Source organism: Neovison vison, chromosome 6 (assembly GCF_020171115.1).
Source record: "Neovison vison isolate M4711 chromosome 6, ASM_NN_V1, whole genome shotgun sequence".
Classification (NCBI taxonomy): Eukaryota; Metazoa; Chordata; class Mammalia; order Carnivora; family Mustelidae; genus Neogale; species Neogale vison.
In genome coordinates this window covers 156,299,883-156,320,555 of record NC_058096.1, presented here as the reverse complement: position 1 = coordinate 156,320,555, position 20,673 = coordinate 156,299,883, and the positions used below count along the sequence as shown (strand labels likewise).

The following is a 20,673-nucleotide window of genomic DNA, read 5'->3' as shown; positions in this document are numbered from 1 at the left end:
GGATTATGAGCACTCACCACTGGATTTCCAGCACCTAATATATTGCCTGGCACTTAACAGTGCTAAATAATATTTTGCTGAATGAACACATAAATAAATTAATGTATGTGTCTGTACTAAAATGCAGCATATGTAATTTATCTCCAAGTTATCACTGCCAGTTTTGCTTAAGAAGCGTTCTGTTATCAATTCCTACTCCTTAAATTCACATTTTATTAATTTAAAAAGGCATTTGTCTGGACAAAAACTTTCCTAAGCATAGTTCTATAATAGAGCTACGCAACAGAAATATGTGAGCTACATATAACTTCAAATATACTATCAGTCACATTATAAGAACTGAAAAGAATTAATTTTACTATTTTACTTAACCAGTATTTCCAAGACACCGTTTCAATGTGAGATAGATATAAAAAAATTGATGGAATATTTTACATTCTTTTATTTAGCTGTCTTTGAAATTTGGTGGGTATTTTAGTTTCATTGTATCTTGGTTTGAACTAGCTTCATTTCAAGTGCTCAGTACAGGACAGTGCAGTTCTTTAGAACTCACTTTCACAAGGAGTCTGACCATCCTCAGCACCTAAATTCATGCCAGGAAAGCGTCCTCAAGTCGAACTTTCATCCAGAAGATCTAACTGTTCCAGTATAAGAGATGATTTAAACCAGATACAAGAGTGAGCCCCAACTCCTTCAGGATTCATTTAGAAAGGTGTCTCTAGAAACAAATTTAATGTCCATCTTCCTATAACATCTTTTTATGTCTTATTTAACTAGAAACTTTGCTCCTCCTGAAGTTATGGGCCACCTTCTTTGCCGACCTTTAATTTCTCTTCCTTCGAAGCCAATTTATAATTTTCCATTTTTAGGTTCTTCATGGCAAATAGGTCCGTTCCCTTGGCTGCTGAGGGGGTGTCTGTCGAAACCTCCCATGTTCAGTACTCATTCTTTGGGCCTCTTCGTTATGCCTGCTTGGACCTCTGGAGGTGGCCGCCCAGAGAGCAACCCCAATCATGGTTTAAGGCCCAGAGCTGGAGTTGGATTGCTCCTTCGGCTCAAAAAGCAGCTCTCTGTCTGCCAGCACTACACGCACACAACGGTTTTTAGATGCTTTAACCTCACCAGAGAGCCACTGCCCAGAAAAACAAACAGCATTAGCTAGCGCTAGAAAAGCCCGACCTCACCTTCACCACCTGCCCTTGGCTAAAGAAGAAGGGGCGGGACATCCGCCCTGCCCGAGACACTTCCGGAAGTGACGTAGGAGTGTCAACATGCAAGATGGCGGCCCATCACCGGCAGAACACGGCAGCGCGGAGGAAAGTGCAGGTATGGGAGTCCCGCTCCTCGACCTCCAGGACGTGGCCTGCGGCCCCGAGCCCACCTGCAGCAAGGAGATGCCTCGGGCCGCGGTCGTTCAGGGTAGCGGCTTAGGGCGAGCGGGACGGGGCGCGGCCAGCGGCGAGGGGTGGGGCCGCGGCGCTAACGGCTTGAGGAAGGGGCGGGGGGCGGTTGACTGGGCCCTCCTGGGCCCAGTCCCGGGACTCTAGGGTACGCGGTTTAGAGCTCGGGCCTGTCAGACTCCAGCTATCTCGTAGGCTTGGGCTTGCTGAATCTGGAGGGGCTTGGTTCCCACCCACCTGGCTCCCTCTTCCCTTGCTTTTCATCAAAGCACTCTGCCTATCGCGTCTGAGCCGAGGCCGGCGGGCACTTCCTCGGCGGGCTGTGGAATAGGCCTGTGCGGGGGCGTGGCGGGGCAGCAGGGCGCAGATGGCCCTAAGGGGTTTCTGTGGAGGATTCTGCACTTGGGAGCCTTCTGCCTTTTTATGTTTCTGTTTTGCGGAAGCTTTGTTTCTGCTCAGGTGGAAACGACGTGGAAGTGTGCAGGTGTTAGTGGGAAATTATCATTTTTATTCATTTCTTCATCTTCATAGTGCATCCTCAAATCTATTTTTCCCGTTTCTAATGATTTATTATTCAGGGGTAAAGAGTTATCTGATCCTTTCGTGTGTTCTTTATGCCTTCGTGAATGCATTCTTATTTTGGGTACAATTAATAGTTACCGCTCTCTATTATTTTCAGCTGTACAAGGAGTAAAAGGCCCTATGGCAAGTGTTTGACTACAGGTATATTGTATATAGGAGTGACGGTTTCTGAGCTTATTCATTAAACGTTTACTGAGCACTTAATTTAGTCCTAAAGATGTGCAAAAAATTGAGACAGTATGGGACATAAGTAATACCCAGGGTCTCTTTATGAACTACGTTATATGTAGTTCTGCAGATTGAAAGCGATTGTAGGTAAATAGGACAAAGTGATCCTTTAGGAAGGTAACCCCAGCAGTTGCTGTAGGCCATTGTCTTCCGGGCAGTTCACTTGTTTTATTGGTCTCATTGATTCACTACAATGACCTGAGTATTCACTAGATGTCTCTGAGTGATGTCTCTGAATTGAGTGAAATTAATGAGAATCTAAAATAACTTACCTTGTTAGGTGATTTTTAAGTGCATCAGTAACAGGATTTAAGTAACTCCAGCATTCAAGCTAGGTGGGTGAAAATGTGTGCTGTGGACTAAAATGTAACTCAAAGGCGCCTGGGTGCCTCAGTGGGTTAAGCCGCTGCCTTCTGCTCAGGTCATGATCTCAGGGTCCTGGGATCGAGTCCCGCATCAGGCTCTCTGCTCAGCAGGGAGCCTGCTTCCCTCTATCTCTCTCTCTGCCTGCCTCTCCGTCTACTTGTGATCTCTCTTTCTGTCAAATAAATAAATAAAATCTTAAAAAAAAATAAAAAAATAAAATGTAACTCAAAATTGTCTTGATTGTGTTCTAGACACTAGAGTGGTACACTTCTTAGGGTAGTGAGGCGAGTTTCTTGCATTTAAATGTAAAAGGCCATTTAAAAGTACAAGATGAGGAAATATAAATTTGCCACAATGTGTGTGGAAAAATTGAGTCTTTTAATAAGCTGAATGTGAGCCATCGCATGCTGAATGAGGGAGATAATTCATTCTTTGCCGGTCATAATACAAAACTACAGTTTGGGGGTCAGCACTTATTTATCTTGTTCTTGATAGGTCTAGCAGTCAAATTGGTGAAGTAACCTGAAACTATTTCCTATAAAGAGCTCAAAAGAAGGAAGATTAGCCTGCTGAAGAGAAGATTTAGTGAATCTTGTTAGTTGCTTTCAGAATTTGTCCCCAAGATATAGAACCAATGTGAGAAACTACAGAGATTGTATCTCATTGTGAGGGAGAACTTTTGTTTTTGGCAGTGTTTTTCGAACTATTCTCTGAGCACTTTTGGCATGTTGGGCTGCATGATTCTTTATTCTTTACTGGGGGTGGGGGCGGTCCTGTGCATTATAAGTTGTTTTTCATCATTTTGGCTTCTGTCTACTAGATGTTAGCATCCCTCCAGTGTTGACAACCAAAATTAACTAGATACTTTGAAATGTTCGTGGGAGGTTGAAAACCAGTGTTCTATATCTTTGTGCATGTGTACCCAATTTACTTGATTATTTTTTAATTCTGAACAAAATCATAGTATTTATAGTTCAGTGTCCTGCTGTTTGGCAAAATTTTAAATAACATTCCCATTGACCCAGCAATTCCAAGTCTAAAAATTGTTTTACAAAAGTGCAAATGAGGGGCGGCTGGGTGGCTCAGTTGGTTAAGTATCTGCTCAGGTCAGGATCCCAGGGTCCTGGGATAGAACCTTGCTTCAGGACTCCCTGCTCAGCCGGGAATCTGCTTCTCTCCCTCCCTCTTTCTCTCTCTCTCTCTCCCTCCCTCCCTCCCTCTCTCTCCCAGTGCTCCTACCCTGGCTCATGTTTCTCTGGCTCTTAAATTAATTAATTTAAATTAATTTTTAAAATTTTAAATAGTTTAATTTTTTTTAAGTTTAATTTTTAAAAAAACAGCTTTCTCTAGTTGTGCAAGAGTGTTTATTTTAAGAATGCTGTGATTGTGAAAAAACTCAATGTCCATCAGTAGTCACTTAGCAGATAAATAGACTTACGTAGTGGATTAATTTGCAGTTGTTAAAAAGATAAGCTTGATCCATATTATTAAAAAGGAAAGATGTCCAGAAGTCAGAAAAACAAGTCAACATAGCATAGTCCCATTTCCACAAAGGAAATAATGTGTTTTAAACGTCTGGAAGGCTATTAACAGTGATTATCTCTAAGTATTAGATTATGTGATTATGGGTAAGACAGGAAATGGGATATCTTTTTTCTTAAAATATATGTTAATATATATTTTTGAGATTTTTACAAAATTTTTGTTTTTATGAATAAAATCTCTCCATTTTGGAAAAAGTGTATATGCCTACCTAAAGATTTTTGCTTCTTGGCTGTCTTGTAGCAAGAGGCAGTAGCCCTGAGCTTCATTATTAAGTTGTAGGCCAAAAAGAACCCTTGAGACTTATAATACTGATAAATAACCAGTGGAGAGGGGTCCAAACATTACTGCTTATTAATTATAGACATAATGAAGAATGAACACATGTCCTACCATCTTCGACTTCTAAGCAGCCTGAAGGTGAGTATGAGAGGGAGGGGTGGATTTGTGATTGGCAGAAACATGATCAGACAGTCAAATGTATGAATTCAGATATATGATGCAGATTTTTTTCCTGATAATCAAGGTATCAAGCAAGTATTTTCATTCCCTGGTGGTCCCTTACTGTTATTATTTTCTAACGACTAGAGTCTATTGGTTGACTCACACTCTTTCTCTCTCACTCTCCCACTTCCTCCCTCTCCCTCTCTCCATCACAATGGCCTCTTCCCTCATTTGCTTCAGAATTCTTGAAATGAGGTTATCAGTGCTCATCCTTTTCAGGAGCAGCAACCATGCCCTAGTATCCAGTGATGTTTTAAGTATATAACTTCCATAACAGGATTCTTTTCCTTGGAAATGACCCCAAATCCAACTTAACCAGGCTCACATAATAAAAGACATGTGTTGGCTCAGGTAAATGAAAAATCAAGAGGTAATGCTGGTTTCATGCAAATCTTGAACCAGCAGGTTCACTGTGACTCTAACCTAAGAAATGTTGTAATGTCAGCTTTACCATTGCGCTGCTGCTGAGTTCTCTTCTATTCCCAAACTCCCAGCTCTAAGCCTTCACTCTATTGGAGGGGGGTAAGGGGGCAGGAATGGGGTGTCCCATCCCAGTTCTTCTGTCCTTTCACACAGTGTTCAAGGCTACAGTCTCTTAAGTAGCTCCTGTAAATTTTCTTCTAGGATTTGCTTGCCTTGAGGAGAAGAAAAGGGGAATGCATGGAGAGGCAGCCAACAAAGGTTTCTTCTATCAGTACTTACCTTTTTTCTCTGCCAAATATTTAGTTATTCCAGACCTATACAGAACTCAGTGTGGGTCCTTATTTCTGATTCTGAGTCCCAGTTTTGGGTTGGTTGTTTAATCTTTGAGACTTTTTTTTTAAAGGAAGTAAAGTGATGCCAAATCCTGACTTCTCAAGGAAAGACCTTTACGAATTAGCTGTATGTCCAAGATGAATTACTTTTTACGTAGGATGGGTAGTAGAACAAATTATAACAATGTGACCGCCATTGGAACAGAGGTCAGTAAACTTTTTCTCTAAGGGGTCAGATGGTAAGTATTTTAGGCCTTGCAAGCCATTTTACTGCATTATAACTACTCAACTCTGCCATTATAATGTGAAAGCAGCCATAGACAACACCTAGATGAATAGATGTGGCTGTGTTCCAATAAAAAGTTTGTTTACAGAAACAGGCTTTAGCCCGGATTAGGACCATAGGTAGTTTTTTACTAACCCCTAGAGGAGTTTTACCAACACCCCCTGACTACAAGTCAAGCTAGGAGATGTCCTATTTTTATCTGCAAGAGTGCTTTTTAGAATAGTTTTGAAAATTGGCACTCTTGAAACTAGGTACAAGAAGGAAGTAATGGGCCACAGAATTGAACAGGGAAAACAGATGTGGGAATTACTGCTATCTGGCCAATTTTTCTTGTCCAGATTTAGTCTGATTTAACCTGATAGGTGGAAATAGCCTTACACTAAAAAACTGTGTGATTCCACTTATAGAATGTTATAGAATAGACAGAATTAATCTGTTTTGAAAAAAGTCAGATCTAGGTTGCCTAGGAATGGGGTGTAGAGGTTGGGAAGCAGAGGAGGAAACATTTTAGGGTGGTAATAATGTTCTTTATGTCTTGGGTAGGGGTTTGTATTAAACAGATCCATACATTTGTTAGAAGTATTTGTATACACATAAGATTTCTACTTTTCATTATATGTAAATTTTACCTTAAAAGAAAACTGTTTTTTAAAAAAGCCACAAATAAATAATGAACTTTAGATGATGATATACAAGTTGAAATATTTAGGGGGAAGTGGTATTGATGTGCAACTTATTTTGGAAGGCAGCTATGCTCACCACTATACCACCAACGCTGACGTGTGCAACTTATTTTGAAAGGCATTGAAAGTAATAGATCAAGTGGTTGGATGGGTATGAGATAAACAAATACAAACAGTGTTAATTGTAGAATAGATGTGGGTATACAGACATTTGCCATGTAACTCTTTCAACTTTGAAATTTTTGTAATATAATGTTGGATGAAAATAAGCTTTAAATGTTAAAAATGGTTAGTGATAAGCAGCAGCAGGAGGGGGGAGTGAAATTTTAAGTGTGGTGGCCAGAAAAGGATTTGCTGAGAAGTTGACTCTTGAGTAAGGATCTGAAGGAAATGAGATTGCCATCTGGAAGAGCATTCCAGTGAGAACATTAGATGTAAAAGTCCTGACTGGGAATGTACCTGGCTTATTTGTGGAATGCTAATGAATCCTTTGTGGCTAGTATGGAGTGAGTGAGGAAAGAGGAGCAGGAGATGAAATCAGAGAGGTAACTGCAAGCCAGATCTTTTAGAGCCCTATAGATCATAGAAGGGCTTTGGCTTTTGCTCTTGAATGAGATGGAAAGCAATTGGTGAACTTGGAGCAGAGGAATATATACAATATATGCGTGTTTTAATAGGACCAGCCTGGCTGCTGTATTTAGAACAAACTGAAGATGAGCAAGGGCAGAGCAGGGGGACAGTAGCTATTTAAGAAATCCAGATAATAGTGCTCCATGAAGGGTGGTGAGAAGTAGTTATATTTTGGAAGGCTAGACTCACTGACAGGATGTGAGATGAGACAAATTGAAGTAGTGCTGGCGCCAAGGTTTTTGGCCTGAGTGACTGAAAGAACGGAGTTGCCATTAATGCCCATCAGTGAAAGAGACTACAGGAAAAGCTAGTTTGGAGAGGAGTGTTGGTTTGGACAATGCCACAATTAAGATGCCTGTTAGACATCCAAGTGGAGGTACGTCAGGGCATATTGTTGGAGAGTAGGGGGTGGAGCAGGCTGGAGAAATAGCCCAAAGTCTTCTTTTGCGAGCCTGAAATGCTTTATTTGTCTTTTAAGGTATTTATTTATTTATTTATTTGGCGGAGAGAGAACGCAAATAAGCAGGGGGACAGACAGGCAGAGGGAGAGGGAGAAGCAGGCTCCCCGCTGAGCAGGGGGCCCAATGGGGGCTTGATCCCAGGCTCACTCCTATGACTCTAGGATCATGACTGAGCCCAAGGCAGCTGCTTAACGGATTGAACTACCCAGGCACCCCAAGCCTGAAATGCTTTGAAGTATCCCTTGTTTGCTTAAAAAGTTTGTGAATTTTGTACTTATTCCATGATATAGCATATTTGTTTTCATATAAAAAATTGCCACTGTGATTGGCAGAATTCCCCCTGCCCCCCAACAAATGCCCATGCCCTATTCCTTGGAAGTTGTGAATATGTTATATTGCATGATAAAAAGAACCTCACAGGGGCGCCTGGGTGGCTCAGTGGGTTAAGCCGCTGCTTTCGGCTCAGGTCATGATCTCAGGGTCCTGGGATCGAGTCCCGCATCGGGCTCTCTGCTCAGCAGGGAGCCTGCTTCCCTCTCTCTCTCTCTCTGCCTGCCTCTCCATCTACTTGTGATTTCTCTCTGTCAAATAAATAAATAAAATCTTAAAAAAAAAATAAAATAAATAAAAAGAACTTCACAGATGTAATTAAGGTTACAGACCTTAGTGGGGGGATAATCCTGGATTATCCCAGTAGACCCAATTTAATCATGTGAACTCTTAAATTCAGAGTGTATTCTCACAGTGGACACAGAAGTCAGAGAGATTTGAGGCACTAGAGGGACCCTCTGGAAGAGAGGGCACAAAGAAAGTAGGAGAATGACTGCATGCAGCCTATAAGAGCAAAGATGGACCCCTGGCTGACAGCCAGCAAGGAAACAGGACCTTCAGTTTTACGGCTTGAATGAGCTTGGAGGCCAACTTTCCTAGAGCCTCTGAGAAGGAACACAGACCCACCAGTCAACTCTTGTCCATATTGGCCTTGTGAGAGCAGAGGACCCACCCTAGCTCAGTATGGACTTCTGACCTTCAGAATTGTGAAATAATAAATGGGAGCTGTTTGAAGCCACTAAATTTGTGGTAATTTATTATGTCAGCAGCAGAAAACTAATCTGATTATCATGAAATTTTTTTTAAAGATTTTATTTATTTATTTGACAGAGAGAGATCACAGTAGGCAGAGAGGCAGGCAGAGAGAGGGGAAGGGAAGCAGGCCCCCTGCCGAGCAGAGAGCCCGATGCAGGACTCGATCCCAGGACCCTGAGATCATGACCTGAGCCGAAGGCAGCGGCTTAACCCACTGAGCCACCCAGGCGCCCTGATTATCATGAAATTAATCAAGGATAGTTTTTCTCCTGATTGCCTCTACCCTCCTGCATATTACCAATAATTCAGGGCTATTTAAACTTGAAATGCAGAGACAGATCACATGAAGTTTAGTGGATCGTCCCCATTATCTGATTTCTTTATTTTGGGTCCCAGATAATTGTTGGAGAAATTAATCAAACAGTGCTTACTAAGCCAGTTACAAATACTTAAGAGTGTAACCTAACTGGATAATTGCTGCTGGGGCACTACCATATTCTTTTCCTTGTTTGTCCCTTTACATGTTTCTTTAAAATGCATAGTTCCTACCAAAGGTCTGGCTTCCCATCCCTACACTTGATCTTAGCCAAAAGGCCGAGAAGCGATCTGGCTTCCCATCCCTTGCAGAGTTCTTAAAGTAACCTCTGCTCTTCCCCATGCCCCCCTTTTTAAGGAATTTTAAATGGTCAGATATGACTCTTCATCTCTGCATATGCCTATACCCTTGACTGTCTAAATAAGGTTTTTCCAGGACTTTGCTCACTCATTCATTACTACCATCTCCAGCACCTTCTGCTTTTCTTTTTCCTTTTCTTCCATCTCTTCTGCCTTCAAAGCTTACCTACATCTTGGGGTGGGGTTGGGGGAGGTGGGGAGTGGCAGCAGATTTCACTTAACTTGCTATGACTTCTCTTATATTCTTTCCACGCTAGAATGAAAGCTCCAGGGTTACCTGGGTGGCTCAGTTGGTTAAGGGTCTGCCTTCAGCTGAGGTCATGATCTCAGGGTCTTAGGATCAAGCCACGTGTCAGGCTCCCAGCTTAATTAGGAGGCTGCTTCTCCCTCTCCTTCTGCTCCTCCACCCTGCTCATGTGCACACTCTCCCTGTCTCTCTGTCTCTCTCTCTCAAATAAAGAAATGTCTTAAAAAATAAATAAAAGATTGAAAGCTCCAGGAAGCCTTCTATGCTCACTCACAAAATCCTCAGTGTTTAGAATTGAGCCTGGACACTGGTGGATTCTTCATCAATATTTGTTGAAAGAACTGCATCCTGTTTTTCTTTTATCTACAGCCATTTATTTTATTTTATCTACTTATTTGAGGGAGAGAATGAGAGAGGACACAGAGGAAGAGGGAAAAGCAGACTCCCCTGCCAAGCAGGGATCCCAGTGCGGGGCTCGATCCCAAGACCCTGGGATTATGACCTGAGTGGAAGGCAGATGCTTAACTGACTGAACCTCCCAGGTGCCCCAGTTTTTTTTTTTAAAGATTTTATTTATTTATCTGACAGAGATCACAAGGAGGCAGAGAGGCAGGCAGAGAGAAAAAGGGGGAAGCAGGCTCCCCACTAAGCAGAGAGCCCGATGCAGGGCTCAATCCCAGGACCCTGGGATCATGACCTGAGCCGAAGGCAGAGGCTTTAACCCACTGAGCCACCCAGGCGCCCCCAGGTGCCCAGGTTTTTTTCTTTAACAATACGTTTTTAGGGGTACCTGGTTGGCTCAATCGGTTAAGTGTCCAGCTTTTGATTTCAGCTCAGGTCATAATCTCAGGGTTGTGAGATCAGGCCCCTCACTGGGCTCCGGGTTGGGTGTAGAGCCTGCTTGGGATTCTCTCTCTTCCTTTCCCTCTGCCCCTCCCCCCACCCTTGTGCGTGCTCTCTCTCTCAAACTAAGTTCTTAATGTGATATGTCTTAGAATATACCAGCATATACAGTTCATTTTTTTTTTAAGATTTTATTTATTTGAAAGAGCGTGCACATGAGAGATGACACAAGCAGGGGGTACAGCAGAGGGAGAGGGAGAAGCAGGCCCCTGGCTGAGCAGGGAGCCCGACATAGTGATGGATTCCAGGACACTAGGATAATGACCCGAGCCGAAGGCAGATGCCCAGCCAACTGAGCCACCCAGGCGCCCCTCATTTTCATTCTTTGATGACCACTTAGAATGGATAATTTATCTAGTCATTTCCTTTTTGAAGATACTATTGTTGTTTTGTCCATCATACTAAAATTTACTAAAAAAAATCCATAACAGTTAAAAAATAATAAAGGAGGTCTTACAAAAGTTAACAAAAGGACAAAGATCCATAATATAGAATGCATAAAGGATGTAGGATCATTTTGGAAGTTCCAGCATCTGATCATTGGGGGTTTGAGAAGGAGCAGAGAAAACAGATTATTAGTGACTTCATACAAGAAAGTTTTCCAGAGCTGAAGTGCCACACGCTTGTAGATTGAAAGGGCTTTCTCGGTGCATGGCAAAATTGATAAAAGGACCAAAAAATAAATAAGTAAAGCAGTAAAAAAATAGAGAAGATCCTAAACACTTAGGAGTGAGGAGAGTGGGCCGATAGCAGTACAGGAAACAATGAAAATGAGATCACTTTAGAATGGAATGAAACAGAATGCCGTTGAATTCAGTAACAATGCTGCATGCTGGATTGGAAATTGGAGCCGGGGCTTCCAGAAGCAGAGGGGTTTTTCTACATGGGCTGCTTCACCCTGCCAAATCAAATGTAGAGGTAAAGACCTTTTTAGGCTTGTAGGGACTAAAATCACCTCCCATGCCGCTTTTCCTGTGTTAGTTTCTTAAGGTGCTGGGAATGGGCTTCAGCAAAACTGGAGAGTGAAGACAGAAGAAAGGAGACATTGTAACTCAGGAAACAATGGCTTGAACCCAGCCTAGCCTAGAAGAGCAGTAAAGGGAAGCATCCAAGGTGCCAGCTGTGCCAGCGGACAGAGAGGGCAGGTAGCCTGGGCCAGAGTGAGAGGATGTGTGTTTCTGAGAGATTTCTGGGTAAAGTGGGGTGATCTGGGCCTTTGCTCTAATATCTAAATGGTGCTGCAATGACAGGGAGTTGAAATTAAAGTAGAGGAAAGCATTGAAGAAGGGAAGAAAGGGAGAACACCAGGGAAAACAAAAAGCTAAGAAAAAAATGTATTCTTGGTACAGTTCTTGGCCAGTCAGTAGACAGCAATTACAAAGTTGAACAGTGTAGCTAGTGCTAGTGATGTATTCATCTGAAAATTGTGGTACATTTATATCATAAGAGTAGAGGGAGGAGTTACTGAGGGGAGTCACTATCCCAGCCTGCCATAGCCTGAATAAACAGATAATGTCTAAAATAGATAAGCCAGAAGGTTGTAGGATAAGCACAATATTTTGAGAAAGGGGGTAACTCTGCAGAGCAACCAAGAGTTGAAATGAGTTACCCCAAGGAATTAAGACTGGGTATAGGGAGTCTTACCTAGACAACAGGTTTTTCATCAGAGTCTTTCAATACTACGGTATTTGATCTTCTGAATATAGGCAAGAATTACTTGGACAGAAATTATACATTCAAAAAACTAATATGTGTCTGTCATAAAACATTCATACCATACAAAAAAGGCACGAGTGAGTGACAGTCACCGTAATTCCATCACTTGGGAGTAACTACTGATAGTTTTATGTATGTATATCCTTCCAAACTTACTGTTTTAAAATGCACATTTAATATTCTGCAACATGTTTATAATATTTATTTTTCACTCCTCTGTTGGACGTATTTCACTACAAAAAAACACATCATGGCTTTCTTCCCATGTTGGTTAGTCTGTATCTGCATCAACATTTTTAATGACTAAATAGCATTCTCTTTTATAAGGTGTGTGCCAAAATTTGCCCAACTAGGATACTTCTAATTCTTTGCCATTTCTAATCACACATCTGTAGCAGATACCCTTGAAGAGGTAAGCCTGGATTTGTTTTGCTTAGAATTACTTTCCACCTGGAATGAGGACCTAACAATCATGTTGTTACTTTCTGACCATTTCCCACTGGACCAATCAGATAATCTGCCAGAAATTTGAACTTTAAGATTCCTATGTGCAACATAGTCTCCACTATGAAATGTGCCTTGGAGCCCCAGAGAAGAAGAGATTGAAAGAGGTTGAAATCGGTAATGAAGCTGTCTTGGTTCTGATGGCTTTCCAGTGTCTGATTCATGCAACAATATTTATTGTGTCTTTTATGTGCCAGACACTATAATGAGGTACAGTGATAGAAGGCACAAGGCTGACAAGTTCCTTACCCTCTTGAAGCTTTTATTCTAAAGGAGAAGATAATAACAAAAAAAAGAGAAATACAGAGAGTGGTAAGAACCATGCAAGAAATAAATAGGGTAAGTGATGGAGGAAGGAGATCAGGGGATGCCTTTCAGAAGAGGTGACTTTTCTGCTAAGATCTGAAGGGCCAGGATGGCCAGACCAGATAAAAGCCGGGGGAGGGTATTCCTGGGGGGCCTATAGAGATGGGAGATGTTCTTGGCACAGGGAACAGTTCATACTGAAGCCTTGGTATGGATGGGCTTGATGTGTTTGAGGAACAGAACAGAGTTTGGGGTAACTCTCATGAAAGAAGCCGAGGGGAGTGAGTTTGAAGTGAGTGTGAAGATGCAGGATCCAAAGCATGTGAGGAGTTTGGACTCTTAATGCTGTGAAAAACCTTTGGAAGATTGCAGCAGAGAAGTGTCATGATTTTATTTTAAAAATGTCTCTTATGAGTCATGACTATATTTCCTGCCCTGGGCTCTGATAGATATCCTTGTATCTTTATGTTAAATACCCTCTCTTTCTTGCTCTTTTTAATTTAAGCTGATTTGAGTAAATATCTATTACAGCTACTTGTACCCAAAAGACTAGGTCAAAAACAACAGTTTAGTTTTTGTGCATAAAGCCCTGGCCCTTTTTGTTTCTTTATTTATGTGTTTGTTGGCATTTTCTTTTCTTTTGAAAAGGTATCCTCTTCATGATATATATTCTTCTGTCTGTTAGAGAGTTTGATGACTTGTTATTGTTTTGTATGGACTCTGTAGGTTCTCAAGAGTAAACGTTTGTCTTTCATATATATTTCATTATTTCCCCAGTTAGATGTTTGCCTTTTCACCTTGCTCATCTTATTTTTTTGGCATTCAGTGTTTGGTTTGGTTTTGTTTTTTCCCCTCCAAATAACAGCATTATTGAGATAAAATTTGTGAACTCACCCTGTTGAAGTATAGGATCCAGGGTTCCTTTGTAAATTCATAGTGTTGCACACTGATCACCTTATTCAGAGCCTTTTGTCACCCCAGAAAGAAACCTTATATCCATTAGTATTCACCCCCATTTTCTCTCCTCCAAGACCCTGGCAACCACTAGTACACTTTCTCTTTCTGTAGATTTACCTGTTCTGGACATTTCGTGGAAATAGACTCCTAAAATAGGTGGCCTTTTGTAACTGGTCTCTTTAACTTAGCATGTTTTTAAGATTCTGTCAGTGTTTGAGCCTCTGTCAGTACTTCACTGCTTTTTATGGCTGAATAAGATTCCGTTGCACAGATATACCACATTTTGTCTATCTTTTCATCAGTTGGTGGGCATCTGAGTTGTTTCCACTTCTTGGCTGTTTTGAATAATGCTGCTTGAGCAGTTGTATATGTATGGAAGGTTTTGACTTGTGTTGGTCAGAGAAGCATTGGTCTTTTTCTTTGAAAAGATTACCATTTCTTGTCATATCAGCAGAACCTTCTCTATGTAGAGATTGTATATAATTGCCTGTCTTTTTAAAGTATTTTTATGATTAAATTGTTAAATTTCGATCTTTAGTTCATAAGCAGTTTCATTTTGGTTTAAGATTTAGAAAAAGGATATAACTTTTCCCAGTGGAATCACTAGATACTCCTAGACAATTTATTAAAGAGGTTATCGTGCCTTCATTGATTTGAAACACTACATTTATATCAAAATTAAGAATTTGCAATAGGAAAATACGTGTCCAAATTTTGTTTTATTCTAGTAATCCTTTTACTCCATTGTAATTTTCATAGCTTTACCTTTTAAGATCTTTAAAGACTATCCTTTTGTTTTTAAAAAATGAGTGGGTATTTTCTAGACCGTGTACCGTATGTGTTTTGTCAGCTTCTAGAAAGAAATCTGGTAGGATTCTAACCAAAGTTGGATTAAATTCACAAATTTAGGGAAGAAATATTAATTTTGAATCTTCTTGTGCTATAATATGGCACATCTCCTTTATTCAAATTGTTCTTTTTTGTACCTTGTGCTGTTGATTATGTATCTTCCTCACAAAATATGTTTTTTAGTGCTTATTCTTGTTCTCATTGTAAGTCATCTTCTCCCCCCACCCCCCAACTTTTTTCTTAACTAGTTACTTTGTTAGATTAGATACATTTGCCTTCAGGCACCTAGGTGGCTCAGTGGGTTAAGTTTCTCCCTTTGGCTCACATCATGATCCAGGGTCCTGGGATTGAGCCCCAGGTTGGACTCCCTGCTCAGCCAAGGGTCATCTTCTCCCTCTCCCTCTTCCCCTCCTTGTTCTTTCTTGTGCACTATCTCTGTCTCTCTCCAATGAATAAATAAAATCTTAAAAAAAAAAAAAAAAAGAAAGAAAGAAAGAAACATTTTTCTTTGGGCTGCCTTTTTATTGCTTATAATTGCTTTTGGTTGATTCTCTTGGGTTTTCACATGGAGCAGAGCAGACAGGTTACCAACAGCAAAGTAGAGGAAAACGCATTGAAGGAAATGTTTAGCATATTACAGGAACGCAAAACTTCATTTTGTGTAGCAGGTCAGTTGAGGCCTTTTTGAGGAAGCATTATTTAAATACATGTAAAGACTGCAAATGAGTGGGGAGGAAGAGCTTCCACACAGAGGAACCAGTGAGTGCGATGGTCTGGAGGCACAGTGTGCCAGAATGGCGAGCAGAGTGTGTAAAGATGAGTGGCAGGAGAAGAGGCCAGTCAAGGAGTTCAGATCAAATCCTGAGTTAAGGAGAGTAAGTAGCTAAAGAGGTTTAGAGCAGAGGTGAGATACATTCTAGTTTACATTTGTAAAAAATGGCCAGCTGTTTTGTGGAAAATGGATTCAAGACAGCCAAGAGTGGGGAGGAGTCTGGTTAGGAAGCAGTTGTAGTAAGTTAGGTTTATACCTACTAGTCCTGGACTAGGCTATTATGAATGTCATTCTTATCCACTTCTCAGTGTTTCAGTCTCTACAGAATAAAATGACATTTTTATAGGGTTGAAAAATAAGTTTTATATTGGCAAACATGGGATTTTGGATTTCACATTGGCTACTAGTAGACTGCGTTTTATTATTGCATGTCTTGTGACTTATAAAAAGCAAATCTGGACGTATTTATCAGGTATCCTATGTTATTCGAGATGAAGTGGAGAAGTACAACAGAAATGGAGTCAATGCCCTGCAGCTGGATCCAGCACTGAACAGACTTTTCACGGCCGGTCGAGACTCAATCATAAGAATATGGAGTGTCAATCAGCACAAGGTAAGGCAGGGAGTGCGTTTTACATTTTAAATCTGTACTCCGTAAACGTTAGTCTGTCTCATATGGCACCTTTCCCAGTTTCACATTTAATCTCCGAGCAGTGACTTATTTAGTACGCTGCAACCAGAATTCTGTAAGCCTCTGAGAAAAACACCCCTAGAGGAATATTCAAAACTGCTTTAGCTAAAGTGGGGACCCTGTAAACTAGGTATGTGATAAGAGCTCTCTGGTACAAAGGAATAAAGACATTGGTTTGGTAGGAGGATTACTTTGAGCAATTTATTTTCTGGTTTTAAGTATGTTCCCCAAAAGGTTCTTGGCAGCCCTTTACAGTGCTTTAAAAAAAAAAAAAGAAAAAGTTGGATATGCTTTTTTTACATTTATAATTATTTATAATTAATCTGGAACTTTTGATTTCTTTCTTTAAAAGTGATTAGGATGCCAAAAAAATCCTTAGGGCCTTATTAGATAATAAAAGGTTGATATAAAAAAACAAAGACAACATGGTCAACTTCTTCAGGAGATTTCTTAAACAGGGAAAGGACTTATATATATGTAAAAAATAAATCCCCAGTCAAATGGAAAGGCACTCTTTTTATATTTTCTTTGAATGCCTGTATTGTGAATGACATAGGAAGGAAGATTCAGGGAAGGAGAAAGAGCATTTACTGAGCTCCTAGGCATGTACCAGATATACTCTGAGCCCTTTTCTCTCCAGTGTGGTTTTCTCACAACAGCCCTTCAAGGCAGCTGATATGATTCATTTTCATAGATGAGAAGACGGGCTCAGAAACCCATGGTTAAATAGCTGGTAGGTGACAGAATTAGATCCTAGTCTAACTTCAGAACCCTGGTGCTTGACCTTGTAGTTTTAAAAGGCTGTGTCTTTCTAACAGTCTGTGGAAGTCTGATGTTCAGTCTGAAAAAGAGCCATTACTCTGCACAGTTGCTGGATAATGTTTCTTCAGATGGACTTCGGTCCAGTGGGCTTTAAATTTTTTAGCCAGTGGAAATAGTGGTGGCCAAGTATCAGAAACTAAGAATACTGTGGCTTTGAAATACTTGTTAGAACTCATGTTTGAATTGGAATGTCACTTTCCTAGGAATTGATAGTATTTCAAATACATTAAGGAAAATACTCGCAAGAACTTAAGCCTCAGAGAATCTAGCAAGCTACCTGTCCTGCCCTTAGAAATTTTTTTTCCAGTCTTCATTTCATGACAAGACTGAGTAGCATCATTTCTCAAATAAATCTGTAGAGAGCTGTTCTTTTCACCCGAGAAGAGTCTTGAACTTGTCTGTGTTTGGTATGGGATGTAACTAAATGCTTTAAAAGGCCTCTCCTGGTATTTAAGCCAAGAGAGAAGAATAGAAGAATCTCAAGTTACTGAATTGATACAGTGGCACAGGTAGTACTCCTTTAACTTTGGGCTTCTGGTTCTTCTCTGAACTGCTATAGATTTCATGAGGAAAACATTTAATTCGGAAGGTAAAACCCTTAGTAGGAGTTTAAGAGCGAAAATGTTCATCTCCTTCTACAGTCAGGCTGGGCTTCTCATATTCTCAATATTCTTTCGGCCGTGTGATCGTTTCTGGGTCTGCTCTGAGCCATTGCCACCCCCAGTCCAAATCCCTCCAGCCTGAAGATCTGCTCACATCCTATCCTTCCTAGGAAACCCCTGCCTGCAGCACTGTGTCATATGCAGTGTCTCGCCCAGATCTTGTTGCCTTTGCTAACTTAAGGCGTAAGAATTAAGCATTTGTTTTAGAAACCTAGGCTTTCTTCAGTAATGAAATTTCTGAAACAAAACTTCTGTTTACGTCTGTTACATGGAAGCACCAAATGTTTGATGAAATTCTACCCTGAGGGCTCCTGGGTGGCTTAGTCAGTTAAACATGGGGACTGTTTGGGTTTGGGCTCAGATCATGATCTCAGGGTTGTGAGATCAAGCCCTGCACTGGGCTCTGCACTATGCAGTGGAGCCGCTTAAGACTCTCTCTCTGCCCTTCCCCATCTTCTCAGCTCAGTGTGCATTCTCTCTCTTAAGTAAATTGATTCATTCATTCTACTCTGAATTCACTTGTCAGTTTTAAGACCTGAGAGCAATGTGTCACATTAATTGAAGAAAGTAAACATACATATAATTTGTAATATATTTCATCCTCTAAAGTAAACTAATGATTTTCTTAACAATTTTTCTTTTAATTTTAGCAAGATCCGTATATAGCATCTATGGAACACCATACTGATTGGGTAAACGACATTGTACTTTGTTGTAATGGGAAAACATGTAAGTACTTATTCGGATTATTGGGCTTCTATAAGTTTTTTATTCAATTTGATATGCTTTTCATTTTTTATGTACTTTTTTATTGAAATTTGACATATATACAGAAAAGCACACACACCTTGAGAACCCAGCTTCGTAAATTTATGGGGGAACACCCATGTCTGCATACAGATTACCAGAAGCCCCCTTGGACTGTCCTTTTAATCACTCCCTTATGCCCAAAGATAACTGCTTTCCTGTTTCCTGAGCACTGTAGATTAATTTTTCCTGCATTTGGATTATATATAAATAGACTGATAGCAATATGTATTCTTTTAGCCTTATTAATGTGTCTTTTTGTTCATGTTATGGTACAATCCATTTCTTGTTTTTGCAGTCGCTGTTAGAGAAATTTTTCTCAATCAGATTAGTTCCTCCTTCAAGTGGAACATTAAAAAAAGTTTTCCCTACCTCATTTAAAAAATATTTGAGGGGCACCTGGGTGGTTAAGCATCTGCCGTCAGCTCAGGTCATGATCCCAGGGTCCTGGGATTAAGCCCCGTGTCAGGATCCCTGCTCAGCAGAAAGTCTGCTTCTCCCTCTGTCCCTCCCCCTGTTCGTGCTCTCTGTCTCTCTCTCTCTCTCAAATAAAAACAAAATCTTAATAAATAAATAAGAAAATATTTGAGACAAAATACAGTAAGTTCTAGGAGGAGCTTTTTGATGTGTGTGTGGGGGTGTGTGTGTGTGTATGTGTGAACATTGGTTTCCAAGTATGTTGCATTGTTTTAAGTCTTTAAAATGGTGGGGGCACCTGGGTGGCTCAGTGGGTTAAGCCTCTGCCTTCGGCTCAGGTCATGATCTCAGGGTCCTGGGTTTAAGCCCCGCATCGGGCTCTCTACTCAGCAGGGAGCCTGCTCCCCTTCCTCTCTCTGCCTGCCTCTCTGCCTACTTGTGATGTGTCTCTCTCTCTCTCTTTCTGTCAAATAAATAAATAAAATCTTTAAAAATAATAATAATAAAATAAAATAAAATGGTGAAAAGTCTTACTACTCAGGTTTGTTTATTCTTTGCCTCTTCTAGTAATATCTGCTTCTTCTGATACGACAGTGAAAGTGTGGAATGCACATAAGGGGTTTTGCATGTCAACACTAAGGACACATAAGGTAAAACAACAAATGTAATTTTCAGTGTCTCTAGGATAATACTGAGATCTCACTAATTTATGTGGCTCCTTTCCTTACTGATCTAGTAGATCATTGTATGTGTGTTCTGTTACAGGATTATGTAAAGGCCTTAGCATATGCCAAGGATAAAGAACTGGTAGCTTCGGCTGGGTTGGACAGACAAATATTCCTTTGGGATGTGAATACTTTAACAGCACTGACTGCCTCAAATAACACTGTCACAAGTAAGGTGTTTGAAAAAAATTTCTTGAATTCAAGTTGACATAAAGAATGGTTTATGAAACATCTTTGATAGGTTTGCATAGAGACAGTGGTTCATATTTTGAGAATACTTCTACCTACAGTGTTCTAACCCCCAAGAGTATGTTTGAACAACAACGAGCTAATTCCTCACTGCAGTCTAAAAATGGTAACTTCTTCAGGTGTAACCTGGTTATTTTTGTTACAAGTGCATGTCCTGGCTCCCTAGGTAAATTGTAGGTTCCTGCAGGGCAAAGGAATCTGTCTTATCATCACTTTGTACCTCGCACAGCATTGCCTGACCCAAAGCTGCAGTCTCAGCAGATACCGTTGATAGAGGTGGTGATTACTTGACAAAGTAGGCAGTTTCTGACTCTTAGAAGTATCACTCTGTCTTATGAGCCCTTGAGTTGATGAAGTTGATGGCTAAGGTGAAGAACACCCAAAGGAAAGAAAGAAAAGGCCTCCAGTACCGATTTTAGGGGACCCTTTCAGAGCCGCTCTACACATTCCAGCCAATTTCAGAAGAGTTCAGAGGGGTTGGGTGCCTCCGGAGGCAATTCACAGACATTCACAGCTGGTTAATAATGGCATGGGTTTCTCATCAGCTAAGAAGAGATCTCAGATTACCAATCAGACCCAAACAAGTCTAGATTTGAAACTCATCCTCACAGCTGGCTCAACCTACTAGAGTCCTCTAGGCCAGGCAGCAGAATGGACACTTAGGAGCACCTTATTGGCTAACCCTGGCCTGGAAAGTCTGTGTTCAGGATCTGAGCTATCTAGATCCCTACATATAGGTCCAATTTGTTGTGGCTGTGGAATTCTTACACTGACATAGCTAAAACAGTTGTAAGATAATCTAGGATGTGCCAGGAAGGGCATGTTAAGAGACTGATGTTTATAATTTC

General features: G+C 40.7%; 1 protein-coding gene across 3 annotated transcripts in view; it reads left to right on the top strand.

The window, feature by feature from the left end:
* The first annotated feature begins 1,256 nt into the window (after positions 1–1,256).
* WDR48 (WD repeat domain 48) overlaps positions 1,257–20,673 on the top strand; it is a 47,687-nt gene continuing 28,270 nt past the window's right edge. For 2 of the 3 annotated variants that reach the window (XM_044252655.1, XM_044252654.1), the window contains exons 1-5: positions 5,247–5,303; positions 15,925–16,065; positions 18,278–18,356; positions 19,419–19,501; positions 19,617–19,746. In XM_044252655.1, coding sequence (XP_044108590.1) covers positions 5,283–5,303; positions 15,925–16,065; positions 18,278–18,356; positions 19,419–19,501; positions 19,617–19,746 — 454 coding nt within the window. In that variant the 5' untranslated portion in view covers positions 5,247–5,282. Of the gene's footprint in view, positions 1,327–5,246; positions 5,304–15,924; positions 16,066–18,277; positions 18,357–19,418; positions 19,502–19,616; positions 19,747–20,673 lie in introns of those variants that run through there. The other variant, XM_044252656.1, reaches the window with a different exon arrangement.